Source organism: Oryctolagus cuniculus, chromosome 18 (genome assembly GCF_964237555.1).
Source record: "Oryctolagus cuniculus chromosome 18, mOryCun1.1, whole genome shotgun sequence".
Lineage (NCBI taxonomy): Eukaryota > Metazoa > Chordata > Mammalia > Lagomorpha > Leporidae > Oryctolagus > Oryctolagus cuniculus.
The window spans coordinates 3879544-3899573 of NC_091449.1; the positions used below are offsets into that span (position 1 = coordinate 3879544).

Below are 20030 nucleotides of genomic sequence, written 5' to 3' on the forward strand. Positions count from 1 at the left end.
GAGAGAGAGAGAGAGAGAGAGAGAGAGGTCTTCCATCTGCTGGTTCACTCCCCAAGTGGCCACAAAGTGCAGAGCCAGGGCTATCTGGGGCCAGGAACCAGGATCTTCTCCCCATCCCCCCTGCGGGTGCAGGGACCAGGGACTTGGACCACCTTCTGCTGCTTTCCCAGGTGCATTAGCAGGGAGCGGGAGCGGATGTGGAGCAGCTGGGACTCCAACCCTGGCCCCTATGGGATGGCAGCACTGCAGGCTGGGATTGAACCTGCACTGCCACAGTGCCGGCCCCACATGAACTCTTCTAGCTCCATTGTCACCCCCCCAAATGCCCCACACTCACTAAGCTGCTCCCAGTCCCTCCTCGTCCCTAAGGCACTGCTTGGCCTCCATGGAGTTTGGAGTTCTGCTTTCCCGGGAATCCCTCCCCATGCCCGACTCTGCTCTGCACTCTCAGAGGGCGGGGCTGGCGCTTGGAGAACCCACGCCACTCGCTCAGTACCACAGCTGAGACCACGCAAGCCCGGGCTGGAAGCTGGGGACATCTCAGTCCAGACTCTGAGCTTTCTACTCCGCAAGGGGGGCGCGCCCAGTCCTGGCACAGTCAGAACCACTAACACAGGGCCTGCACAAGTGTGATTCACGCTTTGGGACAGGACAGAGGGTGGGGCGTGGGGACGGCACAGTTCCAGGAGCAGGATTCAGCCCGGGCTGCGGGAGGCCAGGAGGCAAGCAAGCAGCCTGGATTGAGTCATTCAAGCCGCCAGCCCTGAACAGGGACTCCGCGTCTTGAAGCCCTCTGTTCTCAGCTGGACCCCGACCCAGGGGAGGCGCCCACCTCACGCTGCCTCCCCTTATCCACGTGCTTCTCTGTTAGCCCCTTAGCACCGAGCCCGACTGAGCTCTGTGCAGAGACCGAGGGCAGTGTGCCACGTGCCCCAGGACGGTTGGGAGGCAGACACACCTGGTGCAGGTGGGCCGACGGAGCCGACTTTATCCATCCAAGCAGGGGAGGACTCCTTGTACTTGGTGCCGTCACCCTGACTAGGAAGTAGCACTGCCTTCACGCGGCAGGAACCCGAGGTGCACAGCGGGGCCCTGACGGAGGAGCCCCGGCACCCGGCAGGCAGCTGGGGGCGTCTCTTCCCAGCCCGCATCACAGACCTCACAGGGGCTCCTGGAGGGTGGCCGTATGACGGCTAGCGGCACCCCACAGAAAGCATGCTTGTTTCAGAGCGGCCGCTAAGCAGTGCCCAGACACCCGCCCGTCAGTCTCCCGGGCACCGGTTCCCGTGTGACCCTTCTGAGCCCCCACACGCAAGGCGTCCCAAGCCCAGGGAAGGACTCGGGGCCTGAGAGGCCGTGAGCGTCCCGTGTGGGATGGACCTCGCCCACCCTGAAATCCGATTTCGCTCGTTTATTCTGTTACTTGGCGCAAGCTCCGTGTTCTTGGCTGGAAACGCGGATTCTCACGCATGCGCACTGGGAACTGCATTCACCAGAAACAGAGAAAAGGCTCCGTGAGAGTAGAGCAAGGCGGGAGGCGGGTGCGGGTCTACATGCGGCCTGCAGGTGGCGCTGTCCCACCGGAGAGCCAGGCGGGATAGGACACAGCCACAGGGCAGAAGTCCACAGCTGAATAGAGAGCCCCTGAGGCCCCCAGACAGCTCCCAGCACCCACACTAGGGGGGACAGTTCCCCACTGTGCACCCGACTCCCCCCTCCCCGCCCCCAGGGAGCGGCCTCTGACCCAGGCTGTCCTCTCTCCAGGTCACTGCTGGCCTGCAGCCCGGGTCCTCTTGTGGCTGTACCAAGCATCTGCCAGCAGAAGCCCAATGCCCAGCAGGACCAAGCCTGCTATACCCATGCGGATGAGGTTCTCCAGGGTGTGGTCCTCGGGCGCTGAGGCTGGGGGCGTACATGGAGGGGTCACCTAGGCTGGCTCACCGGAGTCCACCTCCCCACAAGCAGCCTGAGCTCTGGGTCCGGCCTGTAGCTCACTCACCAGTGGGGGAGTCTGGCTGCGGGCGCGAGGGGCTGCTGGGCTCCGGTCCTCCTGAGAACAGGGACGGGACGGTGAGGAGGAGGAGACCCCGCCCTCCCCATGCACTCAGCTCTGAGGACCCGGGCCCACGGCTGGCGGGGGCCATCAGGGGCTCCTGAGTGTCAGAGACACAGAGGGGCAACGTCCAGGGCAGCCTCCCCTCCCCCCCACCTCAGCCTGTGCACCTGCTGCTCTGTCCTCTTTATCTGTGGTCAACTAAGTCTTCATTATCTTGACACAGCCACCATGGGACACACACACACACACACACACACACACACACACGTGTTTCCTAAGCGGTGGTGCTCCACTGTGTTCCACAATCAGTATTCCTGAGTGAGAAGACCTGGAACAACCAGGTCACAGTGTAGACCTCGGTGACTATCGGTAGTTACAAGCTCAGGGACACAACTCATAGCGAACATGGACACAGACAGCACACATCGCAGTGGGCACTGTGCAGGGACGCAGCTACAGACGTGCGCATACTGAAACAGGCCAGGCTGCCCAGGGATCGGGAAGCCAGGAAGTGAGATTTCCCTTCCCTCTGGGCTGATGGGAACTTTGTCAGGAAATCAGAGCCCAACCAGGGTCGGGGGAAGGAGTCCCCACAGGAACAAACGCTCCACTGCTGCTCCTCCACTGAGCTGCTCTTCAGGAGAATAAAGGGGCCCAGACCTCCCTGAGGGTTGTCACAGGGGGCGGGGCTTGGGAGCCATTGCACCTGCAGGTCCCCACCCCTCCCCGGATGAGGGCGCAGTATGGGCAGGACTGGGCCTGGCTCTGCCAGTTCTGACCTGAGGCGCAGGGCAGGGAGGGCGCCCCCTGCGTCCAGGTGCCCTTGTGAGTGGGAAACAGCACCGTGCACTGAGCACTGCTGTGCCCCAGGCACACGCTGGGTCTCTGCATTCACCCCCTGAGCCGCCACCACCTCACAGCGCACACGGCCACCCCTCCCCTCTCCCCAGGGACCTGGACCCGGAGGAGTCCCCACCCGGGGCCGGGTGACCCAGGGCTGCACACCTTTGTGTCTAGGGAGTCCCCTCGCCCTTGTGGGCTCCATGAGAGGCCTGTGCACCCAGCCCAGTTCCCATCTCAACTCGAGGGCCCCTGATCCATCCACTCCACTGCCCACCCAAACCCCATACCACAGAGGGTGACCTGGGCCCCGGAGCTGGAGACCTCTGCTGCTCCCTGCTCCCTGGTGACCTCCCCTGGGGCTCCTCCCCAGCCCAGCCCTCTCCTGGGGACAGCCCTGCACTGACCAGGACCACCGTGGGGACAGGGCTGGGGCCCTCACCTGACACCTCGAGCTGCAGGGGGTCACTGGGCCATGACCACAGGTAGGGGTCAGTGCTGTGGGCGCTGTAGCACCTGTAGGTGCCCCCGTGGGCCGAGGTCACAGGCCCCAGCGTGAAGGTCGCCTGAGCAGCTGTGGCCGAGCCCAGGACACGCAGGCGCTGGGGAGGGGCGCCTGAGTCCACCTTGTGCAGGAGAAAGGTGTCCATCGCCTCCTCAGAGCCACAGCGCAGGGCCACCATTGCTCCCCTGCGCACCGAGGGCCCCGGCTGGGCCTGCAGGGAGGGTTTCCTGTACATCCCTGGGAGAGAGGACGGAGTGTGGAGGGAGCAGCCCCTCCCTCCCCTCAGGGCAGCTTGGGTCTCCTGGGGTCCCTGTCCCTGCTGGCTCCACTCCCCTCCCAGAGACACAGCCCCACTGGACCTCTGGCCCAGAAATCTCTGCACTCCACAGCCCCAGGGCACAACCCGGGCCTCGCCTGGGGCAGACAGGACAGGACGGGCAGGGGCTTCCCACATGCAAGAGCATGTCCAGGGGGGCCCTGGAGTCCACCGTAGCACCTGTACCCGCCCCCAAGGGAGCCGCTCACGGGGCCCAGGAGGAAGTCGGGGCTGGGGCCTGGTCAGCGCAGCAGGGCTGAGAGGGAGGGCTCCCTGTGCAGCCCTGAGAGGGGGATGGACCCACGCTCAGCCACACATCCCACAGCCAGCAGGGTCTGAGCTGATCACCACCCACACGGGGTCAGACTTCCCGAATCGCCCACCCCCACCCAGGCTCCCTGGGCACTGGGCCCCTCACCTGTGACCTGAAGCTCCAGGGGCTCACTGGGCAGGGACCACACATAGGGCTGGCTGCTGTAAGCGCGGTAGCACCTGTAGATGCCCCCGTAGGTGCTGTCCACGGAGCCCAGGAGGAAGGTGGCCTGCCACACCCCAGCCCCACGGGAGAACCTGGCTTCCGGGCTGTGCAGGGGGCCGGCTCCACCCTCCTTCAGCAGATGTGCAGTGCCCGCCTCATCTGAGCCACACGAGAGGGACACGTTCTCTCCTGACGCCACCACGAGGCTTGGCTGGGCTGACAGGGAGGGTGCCGGGAACATCCCTGCAGGGGAGGGCAGAGCCGTGTTGGGGGGCTGCTGCCTCGTGCACCCCACTTGGCTTCCTTCTGTGACCTGGAGCCACTCTAGGCAGGGGACACCCCTTACCTGTCACCACCAGGGTCAGGGGGTCACTGGGCTGGGAGGGGCCGAGCGGGGTCTGATACACACACCGGTACTGCCCTGTGTGGTAGGAGCTCATGGACATGGTGATGGGGAAGTCAGCCTTGTGTCTGGAGTCCTGCTGAGCCTGCACTACCCAGGACTGAGGGCGGCCCTCTTTATACACACAGTAGATCTCAGCCTGCAGAGACCCCTGGCACCAGAGGGTCACAGGACTCCCCACGGCGACCAGGGGGCCTGGGTCGGCCCAGATGGAGGGCTTGGGGAGGGCCCCTGGAAGGGAATCAGAGCTGCAGACCCCGGGTGCCGCCCCTCCCCCGCCCCCTTCCCCAGCTCCACTCCCAGCCCCTCCCAGCCATCACCATCAGCCCAGCCCACTGGGCTCCTCAACCCTGAGCTGCCTGGGCCCCTGGGGCTGAGCCAGGTCAGGGGAGACTCACCCGCCTGTGCCCCATCCCCTGGCACCCGGCACAGCCCTGGAAGAGAGGTCCCCGTGAGAGCTACTCCCCACTCCCCACCCCTGCAGAGACGACCAGGTCTGCCCTGGTCCTCTGAGCCCTGGGGTCCCAGCTGGCGCAGGGCGCTGTCCCCTCCCGCACCTGTAGGGGATCCCATTGTCCCCATGTCCCCAGCTCACCCAGGCAGAGGAGGGCAGTGAGGGCTGGGGTCTGGGCCCCGCCGCCCATGGTCCCTGTGGAGCAGAGCAACTGTGAGGTGCAGAGGCCCAGAGCCCGGCTGGAGATGAGCGGGGAGACGTCACGGGTTCCTCATCTGCGGCCTCACAGGGAGGGAGCAGCCCCTCCCTTGCTGTCCCTGAGGACGGGCCCAGGACAGAAAAGGCTTTGGGGACCATGGGACCAGGCCTCCGCCACCGCTACCCCTGTGCTGTGCCTGCCTGGTCTCCGCCCCCCCTGCCCACTCCAGCCCCACCAGGGGGTGCCCCTCATGGGCGGGGCCTAGGAGCTGCCCGGTTAGGGTTCTGGTTCTCCCTGCACAGGCACTTCCCCTTCCTGAGCTGTTGAGTGCAGGTGTGGGGGCTGGGGTGGGGGAGGGGAGGGGAGGGGGAGGGCTGGATCCCGTGGGGAGGGTGACGGAATCTTCCAGGCCTTTGGCGCTGACAGGGGGGATGAAGAAGGCAAAGACGCTGCAGAGGTGTGGCTGAGCTGCAGCCCAGCTGTGGCTGTGGCAGGTGCAGGAGGGCCCACAAAGAGGACCCGGCCTTGGGGTGGGGTCCTGCTGAGGGCTGGTGGGCCCAGGGCCTGGTGAGCAGCTGTGAGGAGGGGAGTGTGTCTGGGGGCAGAGGCCCCGAGCTACCCTAGGAACTGAGAATATGGTGGTGCCCTGACCAGCCCAGCCGGGGTCCAGTGCCGCACACCCTGTGCTGCCTGCCCTGTACCAGGTTTCTCATTAGGTAGAGGGGACTGGGAGCAGGGCACTGGGCCCGTGTGCAGATACACACTCACGTGGGGCTGGGGGTCCCCGGCACCTGCTTCCTGAGCCCCCCACAGCCTCTCCTCTCCTGATCTGAGCACCTGGGCCCCGTGCTCCTGGATGACATGGGGGTGACGCTTCCTGAGCGACCTGAACAGGTGACGTCGTCCCCCAGCGTCTCTGTGGTGGGGGGATGCCCGAGACCTCCCCTCTGGGTGGCCGTGGCTGCAGCACTCAGGTCTCAGGGTCCTGCAGTGTCCCTTCCAGATTCAGACGTGGGGACAGCACCGTTCTGGTAGGCACCCCACCTCAGAAGTCCCTAGGAGCGCCCGCTGACCCCAGAGGTGAATCAGAAGCGGTCCCGGGTACCAGCCAGAATGGAAGACCCCATCCTCAGCCGTGTTTGGGGTGGAGGTCAGAGGGCAGGCTCTCAGCTGCCTGCTCTGGGGTGGGGACCCAGGAGAGAACTATGGCGGCTCATCACAGCCTCGGGTTACAAAGGCACCCGCAGGCATCTGTCCTTTCCTTAGTCCTGCATCAGGTAGAGAGGAAGTCCCCCTCCCAGAAACAGGAGCTGGCAAAGTGTGCACTCAGTGGCGTTCACGGTAAAGTCCCAGAAATGCTAGGACCACCTCCGGCCTCACCCCAGAAGGAAGCTCCATACCATGCAGAGGCCAGCCCCACCAGCCCCGCCCAACCCCAGGGCTCTGTGGGCTCCCAGCCCTGGGTGTTTCTGGGAACAGTGCTATGTGGGGCCTTTGTGTGTGGCTGCACCCCTTGACGCCCACATCCTCACTCTATGGCTTCCTGGGGCTCAGCAGAGTTCCCACGGAGCCAGGGACCCACCACCCCGAGCCCCGCATCCCCGCTGCACATCCGGCTCCTGTCCCTGTCCGGCCGTGCTTGGATGGATGCCTGTGTGCACAGTCTCTGGGTGGTTGTCAGAGCCTCCCCCTGGCCCTCGGTGGTGAGAACACTCCACAGAGCCTGCACTCGGCACACTGGTGAGCACTGCGCCTGACCCTGACCCTTGCCAGGATGTGGGTCAACGGGAGCGCCTGACTCCGTGCAGGGGGTGGGCTGCTCTGTGCTGTGCTGACACTGGGTCAGGTGCTTTGAGGAACTACGAGCCTCTTGCCGCAGTGACTGAACCCTGCACATTCCAGCCGTGTCTCAGGGCTGAGATTGCCCCACACCCTGACCACACTCTGCCTGCTTTGTCTTTGAGAAGTGACCAGTGTGGTGGGCGTGGGGGTGCCTCTCTGTGGCATTATTTTCACTTCCCTTCTCTTGCACTGAGTTGCACCCTTGCTTTTCCTGTTGTGGCTTCCAGATCTTTACACAATGTGTTCGTTGTCTTTCTGTTCCCTTGATAGCTGTCCATGGTGCACAGACTTCTGAAGTTTTGGGGATGATCAAATCAGCCATTTTCCCATTTGTTCCTTGTACTTTCGGCATCACAGCTTAGATGCTGTGATGAAGTCTGAGGTCATATTTAGCCAGGTATTTCCTTCTAGGAGTGCTTAAAATTTTTTTTAAAGACTGATTTATTTATTTCAGAGGGAGAGATGGAGAGAGGAGAATCAGAGGCAGAGGTTTCCCATCCAATGGCTCGCTCCCCATATGGCTGGGCGAGGCTGAAGCCAGGACCAGGCAGGAGCTTCTGGGTCTCCCACGTGGGTGCAGGGACCCAAGCACTTGGGTCGTTCTCTACTGCTTTCCCAGGCGCATTAGCAGGGAGCTGGATCAGAAGCGGAGCAGCCGGGACTCCAACTTGGCCATACCATATGTGATGCCGGCACTGCTGGTGTTGGCTTTACTCCCTAAGCTACGCTCTGGTGGGGTGGAGTCCCCAGCCCATAACTGGAAACATGGGAGAAGTATCCAGACGCACCCTCCACCCCGCCTCCCTGAACTCTGTGGGAAATGCAGACTTGCACTGCACAGACAAGCAGAGTAATCAGCCACCAGAGGAAGCCGGGCAGGCATCTGCACTCTTCCAGAACACCGGGTGCTGCCATCCGCCAGAGCCACCGTGTTATAGGGTTTACGTTAGGCAAGCACTGAGAAATCCAGATGACCTTGAACTTTTTGTGCCAGAAGAAACCCTGCACACACTTTCAGTCTTTCTCTTCTGAGTCGTCCTCTTGGAGGGCGCAGTCCCATGGTCATCTGGGATTTTACCTTAGAGTTTGATGAGTCACAAGTTTTTTAAAATATTTATTTGAAAGTCAGAGTTACATAGAGAAGGAGCGAGAGAGGTATCCATCTGCTGGTTCAGTCCCAATGGGCCCTCACAGCCGGAGCTCGGCTGATCCCCAGCCAGGAGCCCCGAGTTTCATCTGAGTGTCCCACATGGATGCAGGGGCTCAAGGACTTGGGCCATCTTCTGCTGCTTTCCCAGGCCATAGCAGAGAGCTGGATCAGAAGTGGAGCAGCTGAGTGTCGAACCGGTGCCCACAGGGGATGCCGGCACCGCAGGTGGCAGCTTTTACCCACTACACCACAGAGCCAGCCCAGATCCATTAATTGTGACCTCCCATATCTGACCCCACGTGTCATCGCCTCCTTTTGGTGAGTGGAATGGTAAATCCATCTTGAGTGACAGGTGTCCCTCCCACGTCCTGCCCACTTGCTGAAGGTCAAGGGGAGTGAATCCCGGCGTTACCCTATCGATGGGCCGTTCGACCCCGCTCCTGTGGACACTCAGGGCCACTGAGCTGTGTGCGGTCCCTGGAGAGGAACAGCACAGAACCGCACGGGAGCCTGCAGGGCGGTGGGCAGGGCTGCGGGAGGCCGGGGCCCCTTCCCAGAATGCGCGTGGGAGCCCGGGGAAGCAGCACCGCCAGCGGCCCACCTGGGTCCCTGCCCCTGAGCAGGATTCCCGAAACCCCATGTGAGCTCCGCCCACTTCCCACAGCTTCTCACCAAGCATGCCTGGCCTCCTGCCTCCCCCGCCCCCGGGGCACAGCCTCTCTGACCCAGCTCTGTCCTCTCTCCAGGTCATCGCTGGCCTGCAGCCCGGGTCCTTCTCTGGCTGTACCAAGCCTCCGCCAGCAGAAGCCCGAGGCCCAGCAGGACCAAGCCCGCCACGCCCCTGCTGATGAGGTTCTCCAGGGTGAGGTCCTGGGTGCTGGGGCTGGGGCTGTGCACGGAGGGGTCACCGAGGCCGGGACAACCCCAGTTACCCGAGTCCCACCTCCCTGCAGCTGCCTGAGCCCTGAGTCCAGCCTGTAGCTCACTCACCAGCGGGGGAGCCTGGCTGGGGGTGCGAGGGGCTGCTGGGCTCCTGTCCCCCTGAGAACAGGGACGGGATAGTGAGGAGAAGGAGACCGGCCTGGTCCATACTCAGTGCTTCCCGGCCACCATGTCTCGCGACGCAGCTCAGCATGGCTCTTGGGTGAGCTGCCTCCGGGTCTCTGTCGGGCTGCCCTGTGCTCCGGGGCCGCAACGGAGCTCTGCAGGGGCCGGGCCACGCAGCACCCACAGCCTGGCGAGCTTCTCCCTATAGGAGCAGGTCCGGGGACCACCCTGGGCCACGGCGAGGGCCCACTGCCCTGAGCAGTCTCTGTCCTGGTCTAGAGGCCTACAGAGCCCCCGGGGTGTGAGGCCCGTCCTGGGCGGGGCCTGTCTAGTGCTGCATCTACTCCGGCCCCTGTGGGAGCCTGGCCCGGGCTGCCGGCCAGGGCGCTGGGCAGACCCCGAGTCCCTGTGTGACCCCGTCAGGCCCTCTGCAGGGACCACCAAGGGCCCTGCTGGGTCAGGAGGGAAGAGGGGCGGGGTTGCACCCTGGCTCCGCCCACACCCTTCTCCTTCCTGCCCTGCAGTCCCACTGCCCTCACTCTGGGTGTCTGGCCCAGGAGCCCAGGCCCTGCACCCAATTCCCATCTACGCCTCCTCTCAGCGTCCCCGTGACCTACCCAGCTCCTGCTCAGGTGTGGCTTCCTCACTGTCACCCCAGCTCCAGGGCGGCACTGGGCTCTGAGCAGCCAGCAGCGCTGAGGCAGACACAGAGGTAGCGCCCCGCGTACACCTCAGCCATGAGAGGGTGGGGAACTTGGCCTTGTTTCCGGGCTCCAGGGGCATCTGTCTGTCCCAGGGCTCTGGGATTCCCTCTCTATACAGATGGCACTCCTGGGCCTCCAGGGTCCCCAACACCACAGGGTCCCAGGCCTGCCCAGGGCGATCACAGAGCCTGGCTCAGCCCGGAGGCTGGGTCTGGGGAGGGTCCCTGGAAGGAAACCAGAGGCTGGGTCCCAGGACCACGTCCCCTCGCAGGCCAGGACCCTCCCAGACGCCCTCCTCAGCAGACAGGGCTGCTGTCCCCACCCCAGCTGCCCGGGGTGGCCCTTGTCCCATGGCTGCGGGGGGGGGGACCCGGCACAGTGGGGGGCACGCTCACCTGCCTGCACTCGGGTCCTGGGGCCCGCACAGCCCAGGAGGAGAGCTCCCCGTGAGAGGGTTTCCCCTGCCCCTGCGCAGGTCCTCTCCTCCCCGGGGCTCCTGAGTCTGGGGTCTCCAGGAAGCAGGGCCTGGCTGTGGGCTGGGCGGGGCCCCTCCCAGAGCAGGGTCTCCCCTCCCCGTCTTCCAGTCTCCCCCAGGCAGAGCAGGACCACGAGGGCGGGGGTCATTGCGTCCTCTCCGCCGGCCCCGGCACAGCGCCCGCGGCATGGACACACACCGGGTGTGGACGCTCGGAGGCCGGGTCCTCCCAGCATCGCAGGGCTGTTCCACCCGCAGCCCCACAGGAAGGGGCACCGCCCCCACCCCAGCCATGCCCTCAGTCCCCAGGATGGGGGCACAGGCTCCCTGCAGGGATGGGGCCCGCCCCCGCCCTGTCTGCCGGCTCCGCCCTCCTCTCCCAGGGCCAGGACCCAGCACCAAGGACACGGGGCCTCCCTAGTGGCCCTCCTAGTGGGCTGACTCCTGCCCCGGGGTGTCTTGTCTCCGCCTTCAGTTGCTGTGCACACAGCATGCAGGATCCCAGCCCCAGGCACATTTCCCGCCAGATGTTTCGCGAAGGCCAACTTCCTTCCTGCCGTATCCGGGCACCACGTCCCCAGCGGGCACAGGGCGCCTGCACGTGTAGCCGTGTGCCAGGTGTGACATTTCATGGCTGAAACTGACAGGATCCTTCCTGGAATTCCCGGGCCCAAGACTCCTGCAGGGAGCTGTGACAAATACTCGGGTGGTGGGGGCTGGCGCTGTGGCGTAGTGCGCTGGCATCCCATATGGGCACAGCTTCCTGGTCCAGAGCTGCTCTTCCGATCCCGCCCCCTGCCATGGCCGGGGAAGCAGTGGAAGGTGACCCCAGTGCTTGGGCCCTGCCCCAGAAGCAGCTCCAGGCTCCTGGCTTTGAATCTGCCCAGCTCCGGCCATTGCAGCCATTTAGGGGGTGAAGCAGCGGATGGAAGACCTTCCTCTCTGCCTCTCTCTAACTCTGCCTTCCAAACACATCTTTAACAAAACAGATTCAGATGGTGGAGAACCCTCCTACGGTTTTGTAGGTTGCTGTGTCGGAGAAAGAGGGGCCTGGATCCACAAGAACAGGTGAGTTGGGGGAGGGGCATCCTGGGGCGGGGATCGGCCACACAAGCCCAGCCGCATCCAGGAATGAGCTGCTCGGAGCCCCAGTGTCCCCGCCCAGCAGGCCTCTCTGGGCTCTCAGGGGCGCTGAGACAGGAGCAGGCAGTGGGCAGTGGGCGGCCTGGGGCTGAAGCTGCCACAGTCAGCTATGGTGGGAGGTGGGTGGGCGGCTGGGGGAAGCAGCTGGGGTCCGAGGGCCCCAACCCAACCGCTGCTGGCCAGCTCCAAGCCACAGGCTGCCTGCCGCCTGGCCGCTCGGGCCAGGCCTGCACAAGCAGCTCCCGAGCCACCAGGCGCTGCCTTCCTACGGGGAAACCACAAGTTCCACGATGTTGCACAGGCAGAACTGGGCCAGCTGGAAACAGCCAGGAGGGCCGCCTGAGGGCACCCCCGGGACGACCATGGGGTCCTCCCACGAAATTCCTGTGTGTGGGGATCCTCTCACTCCCATCATGCACCTGGACTCCCTGACACTTCTGGCTTTTCCAAAAGAGGGCCTGGAAATGGGTGGTGCTCCAGCCCCGCCCCAAACTCCACCCCTCTTTGAATATTCAATCAAGCCACACCCCAGAATGAGCCCTATGCCTCTGGCTGGGGGATGGGCGTGGGTGAGGACGCTTTTTCTCCCAAGGGCCATCTGGATGTTGGCAGCATCATTCCGGGCCCTACCTGGTTATCAGCCTGCTGCAGACTCACTGGAATTTGAATCTTGACCGTGGAGGCCGTGGCAGGGCCCGACCACGGAATTCCTGGTCTCCTGCGGCCTGTAGGTTGCGTGCTCCCCTGCCCTGGATGACCTGGATCACTGAGGCCCCCATGGAGGGTTTTCTCTATGGCGTGTGTGTTGTGCCCCTGTACTCACCTCTTTCTCTCGCTCCAGCTGGCCTGATCCTGGGGTGCACTCACGAACCCTGCGTTCCTGCACCCCTCGAGGCCTCCACGTGCATCCTTCCGTGCATCAGGGGAGGAAGCAGCCGTGAGTCCAGTCCGGGGACCCTTCTGCCCCACCCCTGCACGGAGCCGCCCGTGAGGGGGCTGCCAGCACCCCCAGTGTTCACGTGGGCCCTGGGCGTGGCTGTGGTTGGGTTTGCTATGGGGGCGGGGACAGGCGTGTCGGGGCTCCATCACCAGCAACGAGGGGCAGAGACACTGGTGTCTCCGCTGGGGTGGAGCTGTCTGGCGGGGTTCACGGGTGAAGCAGGTGTGAGTGAGGGGCCCCTGCCTGCCTTGCTCCATGCAGGGGTCCACGGGGCCCCCGAGGAGGGGACCCTGGGCGGTGCTGCTATGACAGCCACGGACTCAGAGGGCGTGGCGTGTGGTTTGGTTTCTCCCAGCCCCCTCCCTCTGACCTCCTCAGCACCTCCTCCTCCTCCCTCCATCGCCACCTCCCAGTCTTTTCTGCCCCTCAGTGCCTCTCCTGCCCTGCCCACGGCTCTGCTCTGGCTCCCTGGGCTCCTTCTCCAGGTCTGGGTGATAACGTTCGAGGGGACACACAGGTTTGCAGTCGGCCGTGGGGGTGACGTTCCCAACTGCGAGCCTGAACAGGTGCAGGCCCTCCCCGGTGTCTTCAACACAAGGAGGCTGTGATTGTAGGACACAGAGCTCCCGGGGCTCAGCGAGTCACCAGCGCTTTGTTTTTTTTTAAGATTTATTTATTTACTTGAAAGTCAGAGCTACACAGAGAGAGGAGAGGTGGAGAGAGAGAGAGAGAGAGAGAGAGGGAGAGGGGTCTTCCATCTGCTGGTTCACTCCCCACATGGCTGCAATGGCTGGAGCTGTGCTGACCTGGAGCCAGGAGCCAGGAGCTTCCTCCAGGTCTCCCCTGCAGGTGCAGGGCCCAAGCACTTGGCCATCTTCCACTGCTCTCCCAGGCCACAGCAGAGAGCTGGATCGGAGGTAGAGCAGTTGGGTCTCCAGAGCCCACACGGGATGCCGGCACTGCGGGCGGCAGCTTTACCCACTAGCCACAGCGCCAGCCCCTGAAATTGAGATCTTTTAAGAAGAAGAATGGCGGAAACTTGATAAATCTGAAGAGCAAGGTGAATGTCCGGATCCACGAAGGAGCGGAACTAGGAGATGAAAGGCGGGGTCTCCGCTGGGTGTCCCCGTAAGCAGACTCTGCAGAGTGACAGACAAATGGAGATGCGAAAGCAGAGAGCAGCAACTGGCGGCCCCTCCCCCAGCGGAGCCCCTGCGAGACACAAACAAACTTCTTAGCAACAGGGGGGGGGGCGGGGGGGGAGGAGAATTCTGTGCCCAGCAAGGTTGTCCATCAGGAATACACAAGCCATAAAGGTTTTCCCGGTGAAAGCGAGGGAGGGAGCACATCACACTAGACCCGGCCTGCGCGGGGAGTGAGCGGGAGTCCGGGCAGCAGGACCAGAGCGCTGGCTGGGGCTGGTGCACAGGTTAGGCTGCTGCTTCCACTGGCGGCGGCCCTCGTCACTTCCACTGGCGGCGGCCCACGTCACTTCCACTGGCGGAGGTCCACGTCACTTCCACGGGCGGGGGTCCACGTTACTTCCACGGGCGGCGGCCCTCGTCACTTCCACTGGCGGCGGCCCACGTCACTTCCACTGGCGGCGGCCCACGTCACTTCCACTGGCGGCGGCCCACGTCAGAGGGCCGGTTTGAGTCTCGTGCAACGGGACCGAATACATCCATCTTTTCCTTGCCGCATCCTGAGGCTCGCTGATGCTGATGTGTATAAACAGAGAAGGCCTGCTTGGGACTCCAGGATCCGGCCTGCAGAGAGCCGGCTGCGGACGCTGCGGGATCTGGCCGTAGCTCCCGGTCAGCGAGGCCGCGGTCCCAACGTGTCGGAACAAAACGCAAAGGGGTGAGCCAGGAAGGGCTCCAGGCTGGGAGGGCTTCGTCCCCACAGCCGGAACCTGGGATCTCCTCACTCGGTTCTTTGCGTCTCTCTGCTCTCAGCCAAGCCCACAAGCAAGATTCCTGGCAGCTGTGCTGGCGCCTGAGACGGCCCTGTGGTCAGCCCCAGCCCAGCCACGCAGGAAGGCATCAGTAAGACGTCAGTCTCCCGTCGCCCTCATCTGATGACAGATTAAACTCTTCTTCCTTTACCCTCAACTCTTGCTCATGATTTTGACTTAGCACAGCGGACAGGGACCAAGCCTTTGGGAACACCGGCTGCTCCATTTCCCACCCAGCTCCCTGCTAATGTGCCTGGGAAGGCGGCAGTAGACGGCCCAGTGCCTGGGTCCCTGTGCCCTCATGGGGCCCTTGCATGGAGCTCCAGGCTCGGCCGTTGCAGCCTCTGGGGCGTGAACCAGCAGATGGAAGATCTTTCTGTCTCTTTCTCCCTCTCTCTGTCACTCTGAATTCAAATGAAAATAAATAAATAAATATTTTGTCATAAAAACAGAATACATGCAATATAAAAACTAGAAGGTATGGAGCGCACCGCAAAGGTGAAATGCAGTCAGCTTGGGAACACCCTGACCGTGCATCACGGTGCCGGTACCGCTCTTACCTGGAACTACAAGTAAACAGATGAAAGTGCTGAAAAGTGACTGCAGCTGTTGTGTTTGTTAATGGGACACAATATTTTCTGTAAACATCACAGAAACTGCCCTTTTTTCTATTTACTTATTTATTTACTTGAAAGAGATACACACAGAGAGAAAGAGAGGCAGGAAGAGAGAGAGAGATAGAGAGAGAGAGAGAGAGAGGTCTTCTGTCTGATGGTTCACTCCCCAGTTGGCCGCAAGAGCTGGAGCCGCACCAATCTGAAGCCAGGAGCCAGAGCTTCCTCCAGGTCTCCCACGTGGGTGCAGGGGCCCAAGCACTTGGGCCATCTTCCACTGCTTTCCCAGGCCATAGCAGAGAGCTGGATGGGAAGTGGAGCAGCCGAGACTCAAACCGGCGCCCACATGGGATGTCGGTGCTGCAGGCAGCGGCTTTACCTGCTGAGCCACAGCGCTGACCCCAACACAATACATTAAACATTCAAGTTGTGACAGCAGTAGCATAAGATGTGGAAGGAGGGGAAGCTGAGGTGTAGAGTTCACGTGGTGGAAATGTACTTACATTTATGAGATGTTTCATGGAAGCCTCACCATAACCACACACACACACCGCCTTGCACTAAATACACAAAAGACAAAAAGAAAGAAATCAAAACTTACTGTTACAAAAAAAAATCACCAAATTACAATAAGGCAGCAAGAGAGGCAACATGGAACAAAGGTACCATGAAAACTAATAGTTATGGTAAATACAAACGGATTAAACTCTCCATCAAAAGACGCACAGAACAGCTGACTGGGTTCAGACAAGAAGACACCGCTAGGCCGTCTACAAGAGACTCAGTTTACCTTCAGGAACACACTTAGGCTCAAAGTGAGTGGGTGAAAATTTTATGTCATGCAAACGGAAACCAAAGAGAGCGAGGAAGGCTATACTTGTATCAGACAGAACAGAAAAGCCATCGCTTGATGACAGAGAGCTGCACTCTGGGGCCGCTCCGACAGGTGTCACTCAGGGCTCTGAGTCACAAGGCCCCCATTCCCAGCAGCTGCAAATGTCCAGTGCCAGGAGGAGCGAGAGACGGGCGAGATTCCAGCGCGGGCGTCGCCTGCACAGCTGGGACAGGGACGCCCCAAGTGCTGATGCCACAGAGACAGGCGTGAGGACCCAGGCAATGACCTGGGCGGGGCAGAGGGTGTCCCCCATGGGACGGGGAGGAGGTGAGACCCAGGAAGGAGTGGGCAAGGGGCTGTGGCGATGCCGAGGCACACGCTCGCTCAGGAGAGGCTGGGAGGCGTCGCTGCTGCTCTCCGTCTGGACTTGGCAGGTGCACCTGGGGCACCCCGTCCCTGGCCCCTGGCCCAGAGCCCTTGGCTGTCCTTCCTGGAGCCCTGGGGGCTAAACTCCTTGGAGGGCACCCTGCTGTGTCCATCCCAGACACCCCTGCCGGGCCCTGCGCAAGCTGTGCCAAGCTTCTGCCAGGATTGCCGCCAGGATCGGCAAGACCAGCCCGGCCAGGCCCAGGCGGACGCCGTTCAACACCGGGTACTCCTGGGAAGTGGGGGCTGGAAAAGAAGGGGGGTGTTACTGACCAGTGGGCAGCATCCGGCCGCTCCCAGGACTCCTGGAACAGGAGCTGGCCCCTGCCTTCTTGACTAGACTGCCCCCCGGGGCACATCCCCTGGACAGGGTCCCCAGGTGGCTCACCAGTCGGGGGCCCGCTCCTGGGGAGGGAGACCCCTGGGAGCCGGGCGGGTGAGGGGCTGACAACGGCTCCCAAGGCTGCGTCTTCATCGGGAGCACGTGGCCCAGCATGGCCTGGCTCTCTCCGCACCCCACCCCAGCACCCAGAGATCCCTGGGTTCCCAGCCCCAGGCCCACAGCTCGGAGCCAGAGTGGTTCACCCCCTCTTGGATCTCAGATTCTTCAGGAGTAAAGCGGGGCTGGGGGACAAAAGGACAGAGTTCACGGCTGGGTGGCGCCCACCCCCTCCGCGGGAGGCAGAGTCCCTGCTCCCCTCAGCGAGGAGGCCAGGCTTGGCCAGGGCCCCTCATGGCTCGGAGCCCGCGGGCCTGGCTCCGGGGTGCGGGGCGGGGGCGCCCCTGCCCTGCTGGTGCACTTCTGTCCCTCCTCCATCTCCTTGCCCCTCCCCCGGCTTCAGCTGTCAGCTTCAGCTCCTGGTGAGACCCCTGCTCACCCTCCCCTCGGGGACTCTCCTCCGTCCCGACATCCAGGGGTCTCCTGGGAACATGGAGCCTAGGGCTGCGGTGGGGGGCGGCTCCTGAGCAGGGTCCCAGCCCCAGGGATGGCCCAGGAAGCCGATCCCGTGGGGTGGAGACCTTCACGAATCAGTAGGTCCTGCTCTGGCCTGAGGCTCCCCCAGGGTGGGGGTGGGGGTGGGGCGGGGAGGCTGCAGACAGAGCTGGCTGCTAGGACTGCCCAGGGCCCAGGACTGGGCAGAGACCTGAGGGCACAGCTGAGACGGGCCGGGGTCGGAGGCCCGGGGGACGTCCTCAGGGATCACCACCAGCTCCAGTTCTCCACTGCGCTCAGACCAGGTGCCTGATTTATAGTAGAGGCAGCGGTACCGCCCAGCCGTGTCTGCGTCCATGGCGAGGAGGGGAAACCGCGCCTCCCTCTGGTTAGGCGACATGCTCCTCTCAATCTTGACCAATATTCCTTCTTTCTCCAGGCGGAAGGTGTCAAACTCAGCAAAGCTCCGACACACGATGGTCACGGGCTGCCCCAGGAGGACCGTGGGGCCTGGCTCAGCGGAGATGGAGGGACTGGGCCAGGCCTCTAGGAGGGAGCAGACGGGAGCTCAGCGCCCCTTGGAGGAAGCCGCCCGTCCCGCTCGTGAGGGGCGGAAGGGAAGGAGTGCACCCCATTCCTGCCCAGGGCTCCGAGCCTGCCTCTGGGGGTGCCGTGCTCACGAACCCTGGACTCGGTTCTGTGCAGCCGTGAGACCACGTCTGTGCCAGTGAGACAGAGCCTTACTGTTGAGACTCCCAGAAAGGGGGCTTCAAGGGCAGCATTACACCCCTAGGGCCTGTTTCTTATCCTGTCTGCCTTTCCTTCTCTTCCAGCCTGAAAGCAGAGGTGATGGCTGGAGCAACAGCAGCATTTCTGCCTCAAAGGTGGCCTCAATGCTGGTGGCCACAGGGTTTTGGAGCGGAAAGGGGGGTCGTGCACCCCAGGTGACAGCTGCACCTGCCCGAGCTTCCGACTCCGAAGGAGCTGTCCAGCAAGAGTCGGACATGAGAAGAGGCGGTTTTGGAACTCTGACTTGGAGGGACCTGCCAATGAGTTGCTGGCATCCTGCAGGCTTCGGGAGATGAGTGTGGTGTGAGCGGGGGTGGGCTCTGCTCAGAACCAACTCGACCCCGGCCCAGAGGCCTGCCCTCTTTATACACAAGATAGACCTCAGCCTGCGGAGACCCCTGGCACCAGAGGGTCACAGGACTCCCCACGGCGACCAGGGAGCCTGGGTCAGCCCAGATGGAGGGCTTGGGGAGGGTCCCTGGAAGGAATCAGAGCTGCAGACCCCGGGTGCCGCCCCTCCCCCGCCCCCTTCCCCAGCTCCACTCCCAGCCCCTCCCAGCCATCACCATCAGCCCAGCCCCCCTGGGCTCCTCAACCCTGAGCTGCCTGGGCCCCGGGGCTGAGCAAGGTCAGGGGAGGACTCACCCGCCTGTGCCTTATCCCCTGGTGCCCAGCACAGCCCTGGAAGAGAGGTCCCCGTGAGAGCTGCTCCCCACTCCCCACCCCTGCAGAGACGCCCAGGCCCGCCCTGGTCCTCTGAGCCCTGGGGTCCCAGCTGGGGCAGGGCGCTGTCCCCCCACACCTGTGAGGGGTCCCATTGTCCCCGTGTCCCCGGCTCACCCAGGCAGAGGAGGGCAGTGAGGGCTGGGGTCTGCGCCCCGGCGCCCATCGTCCCCGTGGAGCAGAGCAGCTGTGAGGGGCGCAGGCCCAGAGCCCGGCTGGAGATGAGCGGGGAGACGTCACGGGTTCCTCATCTGTGGCCTCACAGGAAGGGAGCAGCCCCTCCCCTGAGGACGGGCCCAGGACAGAAAAGGTTTTGGGGACCATGGGACCAGGCCTCCGCCACCGCTGCCACCTGCGCTGTGCCTGCCTAGTCTCCGCCCCCCCCACTCCAGCCCCACCAGGGGGTGCCCCTCATGGGCGGGGCCTAGGAGCTGCCCGGTTAGGGTTCTGGTTCTCCCTGCACAGGCCGGGTGGCCGAGACACACACTTCCCCTTCCTGAGCTGTTGAGTGCAGTTGTGGGGGCTGGGGCGGGGGGAGGGGAGGGGAGGGGGAGGGCTGGATCCCGTGGGGAGGGTGACGGAATCTTCCAGGCCTTTGGCGCTGACAGGGGGGATGAAGAAGGCACAGACGCTGCAGAGGTGTGGCTGAGCTGCAGCCCAGCTGTGGCTGTGGCAGGTGCAGCAGGGCCCACAAAGAGGACCCGGCCTTGGGGTGGGGTCCTGCTGAGGGCTGGTGGGCCCAGGGCCTGGCGAGCAGCTGTGAGGAGGGGAGGGTGTCTGGGGGCCGAGGCCCCGAGCTACCCTAGGAACTGAGAATATGGTGGTGCCCTGACCAGCCCAGCCGGGGTCCCGTGCCGCACACCCTGTACTGCCTGCACTGTACTGGGTTTCTCATTAGGTAGAGGGGACTGGGAGCAGGGCACTGGGCCCGTGTGCAGATAAACACTCACGTGGGGCTGGGGATTCCCGGCACCTGCTTCCTGAGCCCCCACGGCCTCTCCTCCCCTGATCTGAGCACCTGGGCCCCGTGCTCCTGGATGACATGGGGGTGCCGCTTCCTGAGCGACCTGAACAGGTGACGTCGTCCCCCAGCGTCTCTGTGGTGGGGGGATGCCCGAGACCTCCCCTCTGGTGGCCGTGGCTGCAGCACTCCAGTCTCAGGGTCCTGCAGTGTCCCTTCCAGATTCAGACGTGGGGACAGCA

General features: G+C 63.4%; 2 protein-coding genes across 5 annotated transcripts; both read right to left on the minus strand.

Annotated features, from left to right (window-relative positions):
* Positions 1–1396: 1396 nt before the first annotated feature.
* LOC138846402 (leukocyte immunoglobulin-like receptor subfamily A member 6) lies at positions 1397–5463 on the minus strand. 4 transcript variants are annotated; one of them, XM_070061989.1, is made up of 8 exons: positions 5194–5460; positions 4997–5032; positions 4542–4829; positions 4136–4438; positions 3339–3638; positions 2000–2050; positions 1745–1902; positions 1397–1483 (listed from the first exon to the last, which is right to left on the minus strand). In XM_070061989.1, the coding sequence occupies exons 1-7, from the start codon at positions 5240–5242 to the stop codon at positions 1766–1768; spliced, it is 1164 nt and encodes a 387-aa protein (XP_069918090.1). In that variant the 5' UTR covers positions 5243–5460; the 3' UTR covers positions 1397–1483; positions 1745–1765. The 4 variants fall into 4 exon arrangements, with proteins under 4 accessions (XP_069918090.1, XP_069918092.1, XP_069918091.1 ...); XM_070061991.1 differs by lacking the exon at positions 1745–1902 and having other exon boundaries at positions 5194–5463; XM_070061990.1 differs by having other exon boundaries at positions 1397–1902; positions 4542–4793; positions 5194–5462.
* A 9705-nt stretch (positions 5464–15168) lies between these two features.
* LOC138846407 (leukocyte-associated immunoglobulin-like receptor 2) lies at positions 15169–19625 on the minus strand. Its single transcript, XM_070062004.1, has 5 exons — positions 18945–19625; positions 18750–18785; positions 17527–17861; positions 15624–15680; positions 15169–15423 (listed from the first exon to the last, which is right to left on the minus strand). The coding sequence occupies exons 1-5, from the start codon at positions 18991–18993 to the stop codon at positions 15283–15285; spliced, it is 618 nt and encodes a 205-aa protein (XP_069918105.1). The 5' UTR covers positions 18994–19625; the 3' UTR covers positions 15169–15282.
* Positions 19626–20030: the final 405 nt, after the last annotated feature.